The sequence below is a fragment of the Hippocampus zosterae genome, chromosome 6, assembly GCF_025434085.1.
Source record: "Hippocampus zosterae strain Florida chromosome 6, ASM2543408v3, whole genome shotgun sequence".
In the NCBI taxonomy this organism is placed as follows: Eukaryota; Metazoa; Chordata; class Actinopteri; order Syngnathiformes; family Syngnathidae; genus Hippocampus; species Hippocampus zosterae.
The window spans coordinates 9,706,211-9,725,031 of NC_067456.1; the positions used below are offsets into that span (position 1 = coordinate 9,706,211).

Sequence of the window (18,821 nt, forward strand, 5' to 3'; positions counted from 1 at the left end):
TCAAAAGCGTTCAGAACAGACCAATCAAATTTATACTCATGCCAAGTGGGAGTCAGCATAAACCTGAGACCATTTAATTAACGTGCCTCAGGTTTAACCTAAATAAAGTCCAGCTGATCTAGTAGGCTGTTCCAGGCATTTTTGTAGTCATATCTTACAGCACAAGTCATGGCTCACAAAGAGGTTCTAAAGCACCGGAGTGATCTCATTGTTCCAAGACATCAGTCACAAGAAGGGCATAAAAGAAATTCCAAATGGACCACGGATCACAGGGACAACAAAATCCTGGTGTGTAGCCTTTTAATATCAACTCCATCTACAGAATGTGTGTGAAGTCATGTTACTGAACGTTTTATGGTAATCAGATAGTGAGTAAGGAATTTTGTTTTGTTACAAATATTCAGGGAATCTGAATCATGGATTTAAGTAGTAAGTATGTTAGATACCACCTTTTTCAGGCCGATATTAGTTTGATTTCTGGTTTTCACTCTAAAGACTCATCGATAACTCCAATCAAATACTTTTGATAAATAACATTTAATTTAACACAATGTCAAACGTTTGTGTCAAACATTCACAGAATAGTACCAACTACTGCAAAGGAGGTTTTAATTTCAGATTGATTTGTAACACTGGCTGGTATCGCGAGCCTCCACGAGAGCCGATACCTTAAAATAAGGCCAATATTGTCACGCTACAGATACCTGGTGTCTGGTACTCCCCCATCCCTAATAAGTAAGTAGGAGTGAATTATTAGGATTTTAGATGTTAGAAGCTATATGTGCAGGTGATAAATGAGGGAGGTCCATGCCGAATGTCACTTTTCAAATACTTTCGAATACTGAACAGGTTCCAAGATTGTTTATTCATGCCTTCTTAATAAATGTAGAAATTCTCAATGGATACAATATGAAAACACCATCCAGCCATTGAGAAATCCTCACTCATACATTCACAATTGAAGTATAATTAAAAGACTTAACAAAGAAATGTTTAAAACACTTAAAAAAAAGAATCCTCATTCAGGAAAACACATTTTATTAAATGTGATGTGTTTGAAGGTTCTGAAACATGAACCAAACTGATATTATCTGATGGAGCCACGTGTTGCCCGTCACATGAGGCAAATTCAGGCTGATTGGATGTTTAATACAAGCTGTTAAGGGTTACATTCCATCCCAAGATACGTCAGGTTGCCTGCAACTGAGGCTGTGAGGCACACGTCTTTCCTTTGGCCAGGCCATTGGATCTGTCCACACCCAGGCACGGCACCTCCTTCCTCGGGAGATGGCAAGCAAACACAGTGTCCAACATACCCAGCACTTCCACGAGGTCTTGCTGGTAGTCGACTTCTCTCTCCAGCAGATCCTGGAGACGCAAAAGCTGGCGGTCCACGATGGACGATTGGCCAATGACCGACCCATAAATGTCAATGATCATCTCAGCTGCTATGACGAGGACAGGGGTGAACCTGGGGTCAACCAGGTTCCTGGAGAAGATGCAGGAAAGGAAATCGTAAATGATTATTTACTTAAATTCAAGACAATTACACCGACTTACCATATTTTCACTTTTGCCCTCACCGGGCTCCATTCTGAACACCCGTTATAGTTGACCAACGCAAGTATTATGTTTACATGCAGCAAAGTTAACATCCAGTGCGATAGACTCACCCTATTAAAAAGTTGACCAACCGAGTGACTTCCTGTTCATTCCGTCCTGCGAGAGCATTTTTCAGAGTTCCTCTTCGATCCAAGTCTTTTATAAGAGCGACTGGAATTTCCGGCTTCTTTTGTCTCATCCCTGACTGCAATCCAAGCGGACATTTTATGAACTTATTATGTTTTTGCCTGAAATACAGACTAATGGTGAGCTAAAAGACATACCTGCATAGCTGTATCCAAAGCCTTGGAAACACTAAATTTCTTCAGATGTTTGTCATATTGTGCTAGATGCTGTTTCACAGGTTTACTGACAAGATAATCATCCTGGGGAAAAATAAAGACCAACTCACTAGAGGAAATCATGGCCTGGATGGCACTGAAATTAAATTTCACAGCTTTATGAAGAATGGGAAGCAGCACCGCCAAGTTACGCCACAATTTCTGAATGGATTGTGGATGCTTGGGCTAATGTGTCCGCTTTCTACTGTCTTCGATATTCATTGTTTTATTGTTCCTTGTTGTAGGAAATATTTCTGCCCCCATGTACAGCACTTTGTATACAGTGGTGGTTGTTTTAAAGTGCTTTAAACTGCAAAAGACAGTTGAATTGAGTTGTGGCCCATGTCGAGAGCAATTCAAACATTTTTTCATGTTGTCCCTGCAGCTAACCCATATTTCAAACCATTTACTTGCTACTTCTGTAATTAAAAAATAATAATTACAAAACGGACAACAAAATCCCAACAATCCTTACCTGTTGAGGGATGTAGTTCTTCCCTTTGACAAACACACGATATGCCGGTCGTCGCCGATGTTGACCTGACATTTTAGTTGACTCCTCAGGGTTTTTCCTGTGTTTGATGCTCAGGATACCGTTGGTCATACCCACAGCAATAGTCTCATCATCTGGCTGTGAAGAAAAATTAAGAGCCAAAAATAGATTTGCGGTACTGGTGACAACTTGTACAGGTGTGACTTAAAGGTGAAGCGTTGTTTTAATTTCCTTACAGCCAAAGCCAAACTGAGAATGGAGGTAGCATAATCAAAGTTGTGCACCACTTTGTAGTTGGTCGTGTTGTACACCTTCACGTGCCTAAATAGACAAACATATTAAATAAGAGCGCACCCAAAAAAAGCACACTCATGACTGGCTTTTAGAGCATTAGTGTGTCAAGCGCAAATCATAGTTTATGTACCTGTCCAGGGACGCTGACAGCATTCTTTGGCCACTGCTGCTCAGACACAGACAGGTGACAGTTTTGTGATGGTGCCTCAGTGACACCAGGGGCTGGCCGCCTTTCAGCAGATCCCACACTTTGACATATCGCCCCCCTGAAAAGACCAGCAAATTACAGTACAGGCCTTGAGTGAGGCTTCTTAACACTACTGCTTTTGACACTACAACCATTACAGTATTTTCACAAACAAAAGTCACACTAAAAAGTCTTCAATTTTCAGCAAAATGGACAGGGCACCTAATAATAACATTTACTAAGACTAAGAGGCAGCGCTGGGCGAGTTATGCAATTTGTGCATGCATTGTGTATGCATGGGCTAACGTGTCTGCTTGCACTGTTGTTTGAGTTTTCTCAAAAGCCGGCACCATTTCTGAGGAGCCGCACGACAACCGAGACCGACTCTGACAATGACATGAGGAAACCTGGCGTGTTTGATTGTGAACTTATGCAAACTGTTCGTTTTGGACACAGAAGATTAGGACTTTGAGGGATTTGAGTATGAGGATGGATCAAAAAATAGCATGAGGACATTTTGAAATGCTTCAATAAAGTACAACCAAACTCAGTTTTGCTCCCGTTGCCTTTTTAAAAACATAGGCTACGGTGCATGCATGCTACCATATTTTTTAAGCTAGTGTACGTTTTACCACAATTGCGTCCTTTAATACAATACGTCTTGTGTATGTGTTAAATACAGAAATAGCACCTGTAACTATGCCTTTTAATACTGTATATGGTCTTGAAAATATGGTTCATACCTGCTGAGACAAGAAGTCCTTCAGAAGGGTACAGAAGCACACTTTCCACTGGCTGGCCATGATCCATAGTCATTACAGACTTATCAACTCTGGCATCAAACAGTTTAATTGAGTGGTCGTATGATCCTGAGGGGAAGAATAAAAAATAGTCACATTTTGCACTTGTAATCATGCTGTACAAGCTTTCACTTTATTACGATTTAACTACCCGTAATGAAGAGATCCCTGTTGAGTTTGCTCGTGACGCCACAGCGAATGTAATCTGTGTGTTCTTGGTAGGTGGTGAGCTCTGTCGCATTGGGGATGTCCCACACTCGGCAAGTGTAGTCGTCAGACCCAGTAACGATTTGGTACCGATCAGAGGTGAAGTCTGTCACGTGTACAGCCCTGAGTGGATTTAAATGGCAAGAGGATTAGACGTGCATTTGTATATAGTCATGAACAGGAGATACTAAGTTTGTGCATTTGTAAATGTTGAAAGAGAGTTAAGATCAACATTCAATTCAGTCAATGGGTCACTCAAGAATTCATTATTACACATCTCAAGCTCGGGCAATTTTAAATGATGACAATATTAAAAAGAAGTGTATTTCCTACTTTGTATGTCCTTTGAATTTCCTGAGTGCCACCTTGCCACTGACGTCAAACAGCTGCACAACCGAATCCTCACATCCTGCCACGAGGAGCTGACCATCCGAACGGAACCTCCCACAGTATACAGTATCCTTAAATCGTGTGAATGACTTCACAGGCTCCTGGGAGAATGGGCCATAAATGTGGATCTAAAAGGGAGGGGAAAAATAAAACATGCAAATAAATGCTACATAGCATGGTATTATAAAATTATAAGTCAAGTGCATTCTGGAAAACACAAGCCATCATACTCGTGTAAATGCTGTCACTGCAAAGTTATGTGGGGCCACAGGAGAGACGTCGATATGCGTGACTGATCCAAATTCTTTTATCTGGACTGGAGCCTGTTGAAGGAAAAACAGAACTACAGTATCACAACTGAGAATCAATATGGGATATACACATTGTATTTCCATGTCTAATAACCAGACCTGGAGACACTCACCTTGTAGTTTTTCCAATACAGAGTGTCCTGTGTGACTTTCTCTCCAAGTTTAGGATAAACCGGAATTTTCATTGGTTTAAACGAAGCCATTTCTGCGTGTGTGTAGTTCCTTTTAGTCACAAAGTACTCTGCCTGTTAAGGTATAAAGTATCAGACATGGTGGGTGGGGGGTAATCAAATGTTAATCAGCAAGGGCACAAAATATACTGTTGTAGTTTGTCCACGGACACATACTGTATATATTTTAAAACGGATATAAAACACCTGGCAGTTATATGAAAATTATAGCAAAACATTCTAACAACCTGGCAAACAATGGTTTGTTGATATCTTCCTGCTCAACAAGACATTTCACAACTTTTTCTGATGGCAGGACTGTACAATGCCACCACTTATGACGAACAAAATGTGTTTAAATAAGGAAAACATTTCTTGAAAATAGCACGGTAACACAACCGTGATAACAAAACTACAAAACGTGAGTCAACATGCTCAGAGAAGCAGAGTTAAGTTAGCACACCAGCACGTTTACCTTCGCTACGAAAAACGCCTTGGGCAGTTTTACCTTTGAAAGTCCAGTGGGTTTAAATACTCCTTAAATATAGATCTTTAAAATTACAGGATATGAAAGTCGTCTAAATAGATGAACAAAACATTAGGCATCAAAACATTTTATCACGTTGCCACAAGCTGCCACGGAGGCGGCCATAACAGTTACAATATTCACTTCCGTTTCACTTAGAAACAAACTTTATTGTTCATGAAATCTTACAAAAATGTATTTTTGATAAAAGACTGTTTTATATCATTTCATTATTCAAATTTTAATTACTTTGTGTACTTTCTGATTTATCAAAAAGTACAATAATGTTGTCAAATGAATGTATTTAGACACAATCTTTCTCTATGGAGGTTTCCTGAATGCGTCACTTCCGACTTTGGACCCTTTCTCCTAGCTTATATCAGTTGTGTGAGGCGCGTGTTTACAAACTCCCAGGTCAGTTTACAAATTTCCAAAGGTTATCAAGTAATTCATCCTCTTATAATTTTATTCTGTGGTATGCTTAGAATTATTCACTCGATGCCGTTTTTAAAAGAGTAATTCAACCACCAGACATCTGCTAATGTCTACTTGAAGAGGTCTCACAGAGCCTATTAGCTTGGGTGGCTATTAGCTTTCTTACACGCAAGACTGATAAGTAGCACTCCATTTAGCATAGCCCGAAACATCGTAGGCTTAATAATATTGCCCATTGACAACCAATAGTGTACGGTCAAAATAAATAGCTAAATGCATGTGAGATGATCGTGGTGGACTTGTTCAAAACTTTAGTCTTCTATTTTTAAAGCGTGCGGCAGCTAAACCCACGAAAGTGTGATTTGGAGGCTTTTCATGGTTGACAATTCACTGTAATTGCAAAGCTTATTTACCTAAAAAGTCGGTATTTGAACGAGATGTAATCATTTTAGTTTAGGTTTTAGAGTTGTCTCAAAAGGTAACCTGTAGTTCTGAGTGATTTTCATTAAAAAGATGTGATGCAAATCACCAGCTTGTGTGTAGATTCATTTTACTTCCTTAAATCGTTGCTGATTTAAACATCTTTTTATCTGATCATAGATGAAGGAGGCCATAATGAACCAGGAGAAGCTTGCCAAACTGCAGGCGCAGGTCCGCATAGGTGGCAAGGTAAGATGGTACATGCCAGAACAATTTTAATTCCTGCAGAGCTCTTCTGCCAACTGACATTCTTGTTGCTTTTTATAGGGTACGGCTCGCAGAAAGAAGAAGGTGTTGCACCGAACTGCGACAACGGATGACAAGAAGCTGCAGTTCTCCCTCAAGAAGCTGGGAGTCAACAATATCTCTGGTATTGAGGAGGTATGAATGACAGCATCAGGCTTGGAATCGTTTCCCTCATGAAATACAATACAATGGCTGTATAAAAAAATGTGGGAGAAGAGCCACACCAATGTTGGGTTTTGTTTTTGGTTTTTTTTTGTCCGATGCCGATTTTTGGTAGATGAAAATATAGATTACTGATTAATCCGCTAGTTAATTAACTGTAATCAATACAATTATAATGCATAAAATATATTTTTCCTGTATGCATTTCAGTCGGTGTCTATTATACGCAGATTTTCGGCATGTGTCCCTATTGCTTGTGAATAGTGACGGTCAGTGCAATATGGGCGAAGAAGTAAAATTTTCGCTTCAAATGCTTCATCTGTGCCCCCCTGAACGCATGTACGACTGACCACGTGAACTGCATTGACTTTATGAAAACGCACCATCGTACACGCTCAACTTGTGTTGGGTCTGACAGCAGCATAATGAGGAAAAGCGCTGTAGATAAATTGATTACTGGACTATGCTATCAGGAGGCAAAAATGCATGATGAAGGCAAGGTCCCCTTCCTTTCGGCCCACTTAAAAAATGTTCTACTGTCTCCGAAGGTGAATATGTTCACAAACCAAGGCACAGTTATCCACTTCAACAACCCAAAGGTGCAGGCATCCCTAGCGGCCAACACCTTCACCATCACGGGCCACGCCGAAAACAAACAGCTCACGGAGATGCTCCCGGGAATTCTAAACCAGCTGGGAGCGGATAGTCTCACCAGTCTAAGGCGATTAGCGGAGTCGCTGCCCAAGCCAAGTATGACAGACATTTTCAACTCTTTGGTTTTGCTTTTTTGAGTCCACACTCAGCAATGTCTGTGTTCTTCGTAGCCGGGGAGAGCGAAGCACCTACGTTCGCAGCCGAAGAAGAGGATGATGAAGTTCCTGGTGAGCAATGGCACATCCGCAACTCACAAAAAGTTTGAAATAGTTGGTGTCTGTTTACAATTTCAGGATGAAATCATTATGAAATAAGAGATTTACATGTGAACTTATCTGACCTTTTCAAAACCTTTGAATGCATATGTCCAACTTTTCAGTGTTTCAGCGCTGCCCAACTTGCTGTTCTCTAACAAGCAGCTGAATAACAACTTTCACGACAGGTTTTTGGTTCATGGTCTACTGACTGGCAACATGTAGCACCGCTTTCCACACTCTCACTCACCCGTTGCGAGAAATGCATTTATTTAGTCCATGGTAAGCTGTGACTTTGTCAAGCAATATAACATGACACTTTCACTTGCGGAAACACTATTGGGGCACGTCAAGGAGAGCATTTAAGCTTTTTATTTTATTTATTTTTTTAAATACGCAAGCTTCAGGGTGCGGTTATGTTCCTTATTTAAAATTAACAGTGTTCTGCTTCTTAAACTTGAATCGTATTTTGAGTATTATAAGAATCTGTGTTCATGATTACTATTTATCCAGTGTCTATCAATGTTCTTATTTCATCCCTCCCTTAAGAGCACATAAACACAAATAAAACGTTAAACAGATGGACATTCAAACATTTTGAGAAGGCCAAATTAAGCGCACCTTCATTTGTAGTGTTTATTTTAGATTTGTTCTGAAATTTCATCCAGAAGTCGAATAACCCTCACTTTGTGTGAGTAGTGGACAACCATCCGAGACCTTCCTAACCACTCTCTCATATTTCAGATCTTGTGGAGAACTTCGACGAGGCTTCAAAGAATGAGGCCAACTAACATACCGACAAGCACAAACTCTGAACTCACCGCGGCAAGTTGATTTGAGATCAAATGAGTAAAAGGTGGAGACTCCCTGTCTTCTACTACACAGCTCTCTGTCATTCTGCAGTAAAGTATTTAATTCAGCAGTTCTTTGTCTTTCTTAATGCTGCCACTCCTTTGCGATGCCAACATACTTAACATTTAAACAAAAAGATTTCATCATTTTATACATTCAGCAGTATGTTAAAATCAAACTTGGCGGGGGACGTTTAAGACGGTGGTGGCTTGTGACAGTGACGTATAAGAAAATCTATTTTTTTGACACTCGTCATTTTATCAGATACAAAGTGGAAGTTGAGTTTCGCAGAAGGAAAAAAATGTCTTGACCTTCACTATCTGAAGCTGAAGATCACAAAACCACAGAAAGGAAAATATGAACAAACCGAAACTTGTATATTTACCAAGTAAACTATAACCCTATCATTATTATCACACATTGTCATATCTATTCCCGAATATGTAGCAACAACAACCTACGGTAGTCATTTACCTGCTATGGATTTGCGAGAATAAGCTTCAGTTTACAGTGACCTGCAGTACAGAAAATGACTGGATACAATATTTTAAACATTGCCCTCACCATGGCATAAAAAATACTAACTCCAGAGATTTATGTTCATGTCATTCAGATTTAGGGTCTAACAGAATACATGTTGAATAAAATAATATAAGAAATCAGGATACAAAAACCGTATCTTTTCTGTTAGCTGTTGAAAGAAAATTTGGGGTCAAGAAACCTTTTCCAGCCTTAGCAGAGCAACAGCCAACAAGTCGCATTGTCACATTATATAGCTCAATGGGCCACCGTGGACTGTATCTGCAATCTTGTCAGCAAACTGGCTGATCATTAGTGCCATTTGGACTACGACAGCCCACTGGATGTGTTAGGCTTCCCAAAAGCGACTCAGTTTCAAAGCGACATTGGGGGAATTAAATAAATATTTACTGTAAATAATCAAAGGTTTCCGGGATCTTGAAAAAAAGTCTGAAAAGGTACTTAATCCATAAGTCTAAAAATGTCTGAATTTGCTTTAACGGGTTTAAATTAAAACAATAAATAGGCTTTTGATTGTAGATCATGTGAAATCTGAAAATAAATGACAATTCTTTTTGTAAAAAAAGTTCACCGAATGACAAGTGGTCATAATCACACAATCAGCATAATGGCACCAACAAAACTGATGAGGACACTTAAGAGCAGATGGCAAGTCATTTATGAAGGCTACTGGAGCAACTTTTGGACAGGATGGGGCATTTGAAAATACTGCAAGGGCGGCCTTCATTTTTAAATTACATGCTTTAAGAAATACGAACCTTAAATAACGTTTAGGATTCCTATTTCTTACTTATGCATGCAAACAGCGGTCTATCTTGCACGCGAAAATCTTCTGAAGTGTTTTACCTCGCATCACATATCACCCAATGATTTATTATTAAAACAACATATTAAAAATATGTGCTTGTCACTGAGAATAAAAAATGGTTGTCATCACAGGCAATCATCATCACCATATCAAAATGAGTTAGCTAATAGCACATACAGTGAACTGGTGAACTCGCAAGCTATCGGTAGCATGGCGAACAAGTGATTAGCACATCTGTCTCACACTTCTGAAGTTTCGGATTTGAAATTCCAGTAAACTATGCCTATTAAACAGTCATACAGAAAACCAAACAAATATTTATTGTACCAATATTTTATTTATTTTGTCTTTAATATCATATTTGATGTTGGAGTAATCCAGATATTACTTTGATGTTGTGGTACTTGGATTACACTAGCCACATTTTTTTTTAGCAAGGAAGCGTTAACTGTATAGGAATAGATCATTTAAGTAACCCTCCCAACCCTGATATTAACGTAGTCAGTGAATGAAAATAAAAACGATGATACATAGAAGCAGCCCTGCGGGAAATGTAAGTTGCTATTTACAACACGAAACCACTTTTTGTACACGCACGTCAGGAAGCTGTTCAGTGTATGAGGAAGTCTTACGTTGTCATTTGCCAACAGTTTGTTCTTGCCTATTGAATGAGTAATAAGCATGGGAATTCCTGTTTGGGGCGTCCCTCCGCCATCTTTTCCCATAGAGTTACATGAATTACATTGCATTACACGGAAACCCTTTTATGTGAAATTTGGCTAAAATTCTTTATTTTCCCCCACAAATATTTACTAATTTGTCAGTCCATGCGGCTGTTAAATTTTTTTTACATTATATTGCTGTATATTATATTATATTATATTATATTATATTATATTATATTATATTATATTATATTATATTATATTATATTATATTATATTATATTACTGTATATTATATTATATCACTGCCATTTTACGTTAGTATTCAAGAGTTTTTATTTTAAACAGTTGTCATAATGCTGAATTGCATTCTACTCTTCTCACATTACAGATTCCAACTCTTCAAACAGTCTTTTTTTTTAATAGAAAGCTGTATATCAATCAAGGGTAACCCCCATTTCTTACTCACACAAGCCCTTTACTATCGTGTTTTTTTTTTTAATCTGATTCGAAATCACCCCGCTTCTTTTTCCTTCGTCATACTTAATTGAAGAAGTGCACTCTCAACCGACTGCTTCTTTGGTTTACTATGTCCTTCAGTTTCTATCTTCACTCCCACACAAGGCTGCAAAAATGGTGCTGATGCTTGCTTTTGTGCATTAGTATAAAAAAAAAGTCTTTGAGAACACTTGGGGCATATGGTCTTCAGCAACCACTGAACATTTGCTCTACATCAATTTTCAGTATTGTTTCACCAGAATGGTAAGTGAGGCACATTAGATGCTTGTTAAAAACGACTCCTGGATTTTTGGAGTCAATGATAATCTCAGAGGTAAATGGCCAGTTTGTTATGTTCTCTTCAATGGCTAATCTTTTTCCTCTGATCCCTCAAGCGATCAATTTGCATTTTCGGGCTCCTGCTCATCAGCCTCGGGGGAGCAATGGGAGGAAGTAGACTCAAATACTTCCCAGAAAGATGTATGTTCTCACATTTTATGCATGATTATCATTTCTTTGTCGCTGTAGTGTTTTTGATTGTCTTTTGTCCATGCAGTCGCGGTGGCTACATTGCACGACTTAGTCACATTGTCGTGCGATGTAGCATCCAAAGGTGATGAAGTCACATGGAAGTTTAGAGGTGAGGAAATCGATGAAGATTACCAGGACGACATGAAGAAGATTGGTCCCAATCTACTGCTCCAGAATGTAGGCAGGCCCATGCTCGGAGAGTACACTTGCTGGAGCAGAGGGAAGAGCATGTCCACTTATCTCCTGCTGAAGGCTGAGGAGGAGAAGGAACTCGGTGAGAAGACTCTTGCTTTATGCAGGCCAAAAATTCACTGATATTCTGTCATTGGTTTTATGTATTAATTGTTTTAAATTGTGTATCTTACAGATTCTTTCCTCACCTGTCGTGCCAATTCTTACAACTGCACTTTTAGCTGCACATGGAACAACACTAAATACGAACTTGTACGCCTTGGACTGGGGCCACATTGGTAAACAAACATCATTTGGACTCTTTGCTAAAGCAGAGTAAACACATATTGATTCTTAAAGAGATATGAAACTCATTTCGCCATTTTCAGCAGCAAAACGTCAATATTTTGTCTATAATAAACAGCAAATAGTACAATAGGGGAGCCATAGCTGCCATCGACTGGAAGCCAGAGCCCAAGTTTTTACTTTACTACTAATTTACCATACTAATTAAAGTTAAACAAGTGTCAACAGGTTGAACGAAAATTCAGGATCTAGATAAAGTTTTGTCGCTGTCGACTTAGTCATTTGAACATCATTAATTCATTCAGTACCAGCCAATTCTGGACAAAGTCTGAAGAGATGTTTAAAAATGTCTTTGTGACTGAATGAGTTAAATGCAAAGTGTACAAACTTCTGTCAAAAGTGTATTTTTTTCCAGAAAATGGTGTCCACACACAGTGAAAGCGTCATCTTAATCACGTGTCTGATCTTAGCGATAGACCAGTTTCACACAATGTGTTCTGCATTTTTCTTCTATTTTCTCCACAGCCGCGAAGGAGGCGACTTGTGCAGCTGGGTCAGCAGCACCATTGACAAACAAGATGGCAGACTCCACTTTGAGCTGCGCCACTCGCTTTCACCTTACTCTGAGGAGAGCACCATGCTAGAACTCACAGCCGAAGCCATCGAAAACTACTCTTTCCTCAGGAGGATCAAAAAATTTTATCTTCGCGATATCAGTGAGTCATTGCAACTGATAAAAGGGCACAACTAAGATAAAATAAGATAAGAAAACCTTCATTCGTCTCACAATGGAGAAATTCCCAATTCACAGCATCAAAAAACATGAAAGGGAGAAGTAGAAGAACAAAAAGTACCGGTATACATTTCAGTTTTATTTTATTTTTTGTACAAATTCTGTTTTATCATCAGGGATGCGATTTACATATCAGATGCAGAGTGTATGTGAATCAATCGTATTGTCCTAGCAACGTTATCATTACACTATGAATCCTAACATAGTGTAAAATATTTCAGCATTTGCATCTTATTCCAAGAAATCATAAACTGCTTTTTGATGTGCGCAAGTGACAATGATGTGAAAATTGGACAAGCAGTTTTGAGAAATTCAATTCTGATCTGAGAAATGTAGCAGAGCAACTGAGAAAAACTGTAGGATCAGTAGCTAGTTTGCTAGCTAGCTAGCGAGATAGATAAACATGAAGATGCAGTACCAATGTGGGTGCATGAAAAAAATGCTTGTCACTTGTATTGTGCCCAGTTCGACCAGACAGTCCTCAAATTGTCAAATGTCAGGAATTGGAACACTACTTAAGCGTGACCGTTCGACCTCCATGCAGCTGGTCCAGCCCTGACAGCTTCTTCCCCCTGGAACACCAAGTGGAATATAGGCTCAAAAATGATGGACAGGTGCAATGCGGGCAACGACTCCTCAAACAATTTTTATTTATTTTTTCCCGGGAACTTTTTTCTAATCTTCGTCTTTGCGTTCTCCTCCTTGATATCAGGTCAAATGCTCCAAACCCTCCCAGCTTCCCAAAAAGATCAGCAGCCTGAGGGTCCGCTCCCGGGACCTGCTGGTCCAGTCGGCCTGGAGCCGGTGGTCTGAATGGACAAATGTAAAGTGCTGTCTGCTGTCTTCTTCCATATGTCACATGTCAGAAACGCAGTGAAATGTATACCGCTGTGAAACATTTATTAATTAATTAATTTATTTAAATTTATTTATTTAAAACCAGCCACCAATTACTGAGCAGCTAGTGCTGCTATTATTTGTAGCTAGTGCATCAGCCCCTCAAATAAATGTTTTGCTCTCATTTACTCTTTCTTTTGTCTGTATTCATTTTGGTCAATATACACAGTCACTTACTAATTTTCCGCATTGTTTTCTTTTTTTTTTTTTTTTTTGAGTTGTGAGCCAAAATTTCAGTTTCAGATACAATGTTGTGAAAAATGGGGTGATTACGATTAGGACAAGAAGAGCCACATTCACATGCACGTTCAGTGAATTACTAAACAGGACAAATTGTCATGGCGACAAATCCAAAATGAGAACATTCACTCGGAGCTGCTGACAGCCACAACTCGTGCCAAGACACTCATGCGCAGCTCCTGATGTCATATTTATTTCTTCAAACTGTCAGTTCTTGTGTTTTATGTTTATTTTATGAACTCATTGCAGGTCCAACGAGGAAAAATGAAGCTTTGTAAACCCAAGAAGACAGTCATATATTGCTATCCATAGAAGCATTCTATGTGTAGACTTTGCCAGTGAATAAGAATTAGAGCCCAGCAGCGTTGGAAAAAAATTGAACATTGTAAAAATATCACTTACTTTGAAATTATTTGAAAATATATTGTTAACTATGCATCACTAAATACATCACTGAACCATCAATAAAATTCTTGAGGCATATGTTCTGTATTGCCAAGTTCTTGGCTAGCTTGGAAAAACTGAGACGATCTTGTGAAAAACACTCCAAATTGTCGGTAGGTGTGATTGTTCAGCGCAGGATATTTGTTTTTGTCCGATGCGATTGGCTGGCAACCAGTCCAGGGTGTACATCGCCTTCTGCCCAAAATCAGCTGGGATGGGCTTCAGCACGTCCTCGACTCTTGTGAGAATAAGCGGATTTAAAAAAGGAATGGATGGATAATAATTAACAATAGATACTATTTACATGTGTGAAGTCAAACTGTCACCACAAAGTTCCATCTCATAAGAGTTATTAGTATGTGTACTCAATGATGCATAAAATGAAACATCAATAAAAAAAAATCCATCACCACTGACTAGGAGCTGTCCTTTTTGTTTGGATTTATACACAAGTCTTCCTTTCTACAGTTATTTTGCTAGTCGTCTTTTTTTTGTCTTAGCCTTAAAGCACACACAAGAAACAGAAACATGAAAAATGAAAAGCAAGACCGACTCAGGAGTGATAATAATGCAATAAGAACTTCACTCTGAACTTCATTCTGTAGTTTTAGGTTAAGGCGATTGGCCAAGTGGGTGGTGTCTGTGAATCGGTAAATCCGCCGGTGCCGAATCGCGAGTATGCTGGAGTCCTCTGAATTTTATTCAGTTATTGTTTCAGTAAACAATAGAATAAGCGAAACAATGAGAAAATGGCACGTAAAAAGAACCCCTTCATTCAGAAAATAACGACAATACTCATTAAAAACGAACTAAATAAATAAAACAGTAACATCCTCATGCGTCGTAAAAGAGCTCGCGTTTCTTCTTTCATCACACCTTGGAAGTTAAATCGATTCTGAAACGGAAAGAAAGACATGGCAGTGAAGGCGAAATGAAACTGTCGGCACTGTGAATGTTTGTGCGTTACCTGGCCCTGCGTCTGGGGCACACCCGCTTCCACACGAGCCTCCACACGGCTCCTCTCAGGGCTGGGCTCCCCCAAATGTACAGTGCCGGGGTGACCAGCGCGTTGAGGCGCGCCATGATGGCGAACAGGTTGGTGGCCTCGTTGCGGAAGCGCAGCCCGGTCCGGGTGAGTTGCCTGACGATGATGTTGACGAACGAGGGGCACCACAGGGCCAGGAAGCACATAACGACGAAAACGATGATGCGCAGCGACTCTCTCTTGTTGTCCCGCTCGGCGCTGGGCGGCTCTCGGGCCAGGTGGTTGCGGGCGATCACATACAGCTTGACGGTCATCAGAACCTTGACCAGTGGTGGCAAATACAAATAAATGTTACTGTTTCTAACTTAAAAAAAGAAAAATACTTAAAACGTCGTTTTGTTCACACAAAATTGGAGCCGGGTCATAACATTAGGTACACCAGTTTCCAATAGGATCAACATCGCAATAAAGTGCCTTGTTGCAGTCTTCAAAACTGCTCAATCATGGTGAAAATGTAGCGCAATAATGAAAGGTAGCAGTAGAAGTCATCAAACTTTCGCATACGTGTCAGTACAAAGATAATTCTCTTAGGATGTGTTTCCTTTATTTTATACATTTTTTTATTGGATGTTCGTTATGAAAATGAATAAAATGACAAAGACCAAAATTTAAAAAAAAAATTTTCGAAATACGAAATAAATTAAATGCGTTTATTTATATTTGCTATTTTTCTGTTTATGAAAGAAATTTAAAACAATGTTTTTTAATGTCCTTTATTTTCATCTCAGGCAATTAATTTCATTCATGAGTTTAGGTATTATTGTTACAGCCGCTAGGAACAAGGAAGCTTGAACAGTTATTTGAGAGTTGTAGTTTAGGAGCTTAATTACACACGAGTTATTGTGACCTGCCTTTTTTAATACTGTACTGCATTTGACAAATGCTCTTTGTTGAAAAAAGCTAAAATTAATAAAGCCAGATCTAATAAAAAACAAAAACAAAGAAAAAGCACCCCCTAAAGAAAAAACTAATAAAAACCAGCAAACCAGTCCTAAAAGCTAAATAAAACGAATTGAATTCAATAATTAAAAGTCTAAATGAAATGAAAACTAACTATGATGTAAAAGTGTGTACTTCTTCTTTTGCCAAATCTGACCTTGACCAACACGATGATCTGCAGGGTCATGACCCCAAACGCATTGATCTGGGCCGCCTTGGAGATAGGCACCATGTTCTGCACGGTGAGGATGGAGTAGGTGTAGATCCAGCAGAAGGCGCACACGCCAATCACCAGCGAGCGGCTGATATAACGGTGATAGAAGAACGGGTGGCACACGGCCAGGTAGCGGTCGAACTGGGCGAACAGGAAGGTCAGCACGTTGACACCGAGGAAGGAAGGCAGGATATAGAAAGTCCCGTTTCTGGATGGGTAACCCTCCTGGACGTCGAACAAGCCCAAATAGTAGACAGAGAAACCGGTCAACGTGTCGCTCACGCTGGTGTTGAGCATGAAGGTGAAGCGATTCTGGACGCGCAGCGAGCGGCTGGACGCGATGCCCACGGCCACCGAGCCGGCCACCAGAACCGCACTGGTGGCGAACAGGATGTGGAAGATGAACACGAAGAAGTCACCCGTAGAGTTAAAATCGACCGATAGGGGGACGGTGCCGTTCAGGAGCATTATCACGCGCCCATCGTTGAGTATGGATGACGAGCCTCTCCAGCCCCTTTTAAAGGCACTATCCAGACCTCCGGGGGGCATGTGGAACAAACACGCCATTTTTTTGTTTGTGTTTTTTGAGTGAAGTGAAGTGCAATTAATCACACGTGATAAGGCCTTGCCACTGAGTCTCAATGGAATCTACAATTGTGTCTCCAGTGTCACTGGTGCGTGTTGACTCCTCTTAACTTTGTTTACAATGCAAAACTGGGGTGTCAATCTTATTTTCCTCATTTCTCTTAAAGAAGTAGTTCTCAAACTTTTTACACAAAGCACAATTTATGTGCTTATGTAGGTATTCATCAACAAGTAGATTGTGCTTTATTTCTAAAATGTACATTCCGAATCAGATGCACAGCCCCCTCCAAAAGTAGTGGAATGGCAAGTCAAGTCAAGTCAACAGTATTTATAGAGCACTTTCAAACAGCCATCGCTGCATACAAAGTGCTGGTCAGGGTCGCTTCCAGGGTCGGCAAGGTCAATTCCTGATGATGAACCTGTGTGTTTTGTATCAGTAGCAGATCCTTTCATTTGCCATTCTTTGGCCTTTCCGTCACTTTGGTAGAGGTTAATCTTGGTCTCACCAATCCATTATACTTTGTTCATCTCTTCTTTGCAAATTCCAATCAAAATTGCATTTTGTTTCTCTCGAAATCTTCGAATACTGCATTGTGATATCACTTGTGGCCTGTGGAGGTTGGGAGTAATGGACTGACTGTTTTCTTTGGGTGTTTCTTCACCGCTCTCACAATGTTTCTGTCATCAACTGCTGTTGATAGCCTTGGCCAATCTGTTTTTTGTCTGTTGCTCAGCACACCAGGAACTTTTTTTCTTTTTTATGACTTACTAAATTGTTTTATTAGCAATGCAGGAATTGTTGTATTAGCAATTCTCAATATTTCTGCAATAGCTCTGATCTATTTTCCCTCTTCTCTCAACATAAAAAATGATTTGCTCCTCTCCCAAGGACGGCTCTCTGGACTTCATGTTTGCTTAAAGGTAGTCTGTAGAATTTAGTGCCATCTAGTGGTGATCTAATACAATGCAACGACCTAAAAATGCATGCGCACCTGTTTCTGGCAAGTGCTTCTGACACAATATTTCACAAGCCTTTGCGGGATGTCGTTTCCTCAACCAGAGGTTGGTGGTACGATCCCCGGCCATTGCGACCGTGTCGAAGTGTCCTTGAGCACGATACCGAACCCCTCCCGAGTTGCTCCTGTGGCTACGTCACCAGTTGGTGAATGAGGGAACAGTGTGAAGCGCTTTGAGTACCTGAGGTAGAAACCACACCATTTAGCTGCAATTTCAGTTTTCACAGGTGGAAACCAAAGCCAAAATCTAATGTTTAAGCAGTCAATTTAAAAGAAAACACCAAAGCAACTACAAACACCCATCAGTCATGTTCCAATACTTTTGCTGATTTGAAATATGGCTGGGTTCAAACAAAAGGTGGTCTGCCCTGGATATAAATTCAGATCTGGATATAAATACCATGAAATAAAAGCTGGAATTCTGAACTTTTTTCTTATATTCATCTTTTGATCTGAAACCCAAATGTCTTCAGTGCACAAAACAAGTGAAGTTACCTTGCCGTTGCAATACTTTGAAGGGGGGTTGGGTAAGGTGGCTCGATGGCTCATTGGGTAGCATTGCAAACTTTGGACACAGATGATTGGGGATCTAAATCCAGTCAGGGTGAACGGTAGCATCCCTTTTCGCCGTTTCCCAGCCACTGTTGTTAAGAGGTTGCATCTGGAAGGTCATCTGTTGTAAAAACTGCCCAAGCGCAGAAAAAACACCCCATGCAAGCCACGAG

General features: G+C 39.9%; 4 protein-coding genes across 4 annotated transcripts; 2 read left to right on the forward strand and 2 right to left on the reverse strand.

The window, feature by feature from the left end:
- Positions 1–1,002: 1,002 nt before the first annotated feature.
- utp15 (UTP15 small subunit processome component) lies at positions 1,003–5,465 on the reverse strand. The gene is made up of 12 exons (XM_052067221.1): positions 5,304–5,465; positions 4,739–4,870; positions 4,545–4,637; positions 4,258–4,442; positions 3,869–4,047; positions 3,661–3,786; positions 2,861–2,996; positions 2,673–2,757; positions 2,419–2,574; positions 1,887–1,988; positions 1,674–1,807; positions 1,003–1,489 (listed from the first exon to the last, which is right to left on the reverse strand). Exons 2-12 carry the CDS (start codon positions 4,826–4,828, stop codon positions 1,189–1,191), a joined length of 1,587 nt encoding a protein of 528 aa, XP_051923181.1. The 5' UTR covers positions 4,829–4,870; positions 5,304–5,465; the 3' UTR covers positions 1,003–1,188.
- A 182-nt stretch (positions 5,466–5,647) lies between these two features.
- On the forward strand, positions 5,648–8,474 carry LOC127601732 (transcription factor BTF3-like). Its single transcript, XM_052067308.1, has 6 exons — positions 5,648–5,735; positions 6,357–6,425; positions 6,504–6,617; positions 7,193–7,394; positions 7,469–7,525; positions 8,297–8,474. Exons 2-6 carry the CDS (start codon positions 6,357–6,359, stop codon positions 8,341–8,343), a joined length of 489 nt encoding a protein of 162 aa, XP_051923268.1. The 5' UTR covers positions 5,648–5,735; the 3' UTR covers positions 8,344–8,474.
- A 137-nt stretch (positions 8,475–8,611) lies between these two features.
- si:dkey-88e18.2 (interleukin-12 subunit beta) lies at positions 8,612–13,921 on the forward strand. The gene is made up of 6 exons (XM_052067275.1): positions 8,612–11,395; positions 11,472–11,720; positions 11,814–11,916; positions 12,449–12,639; positions 13,182–13,330; positions 13,429–13,921. The coding sequence occupies exons 1-6, from the start codon at positions 11,359–11,361 to the stop codon at positions 13,591–13,593; spliced, it is 894 nt and encodes a 297-aa protein (XP_051923235.1). The 5' UTR covers positions 8,612–11,358; the 3' UTR covers positions 13,594–13,921.
- A 10-nt stretch (positions 13,922–13,931) lies between these two features.
- LOC127601740 (adrenocorticotropic hormone receptor-like) lies at positions 13,932–17,279 on the reverse strand. Its single transcript, XM_052067318.1, has 3 exons — positions 16,439–17,279; positions 15,265–15,602; positions 13,932–15,192 (listed from the first exon to the last, which is right to left on the reverse strand). The coding sequence occupies exons 1-3, from the start codon at positions 17,060–17,062 to the stop codon at positions 15,168–15,170; spliced, it is 987 nt and encodes a 328-aa protein (XP_051923278.1). The 5' UTR covers positions 17,063–17,279; the 3' UTR covers positions 13,932–15,167.
- Between the last annotated feature and the right edge of the window lie 1,542 nt (positions 17,280–18,821).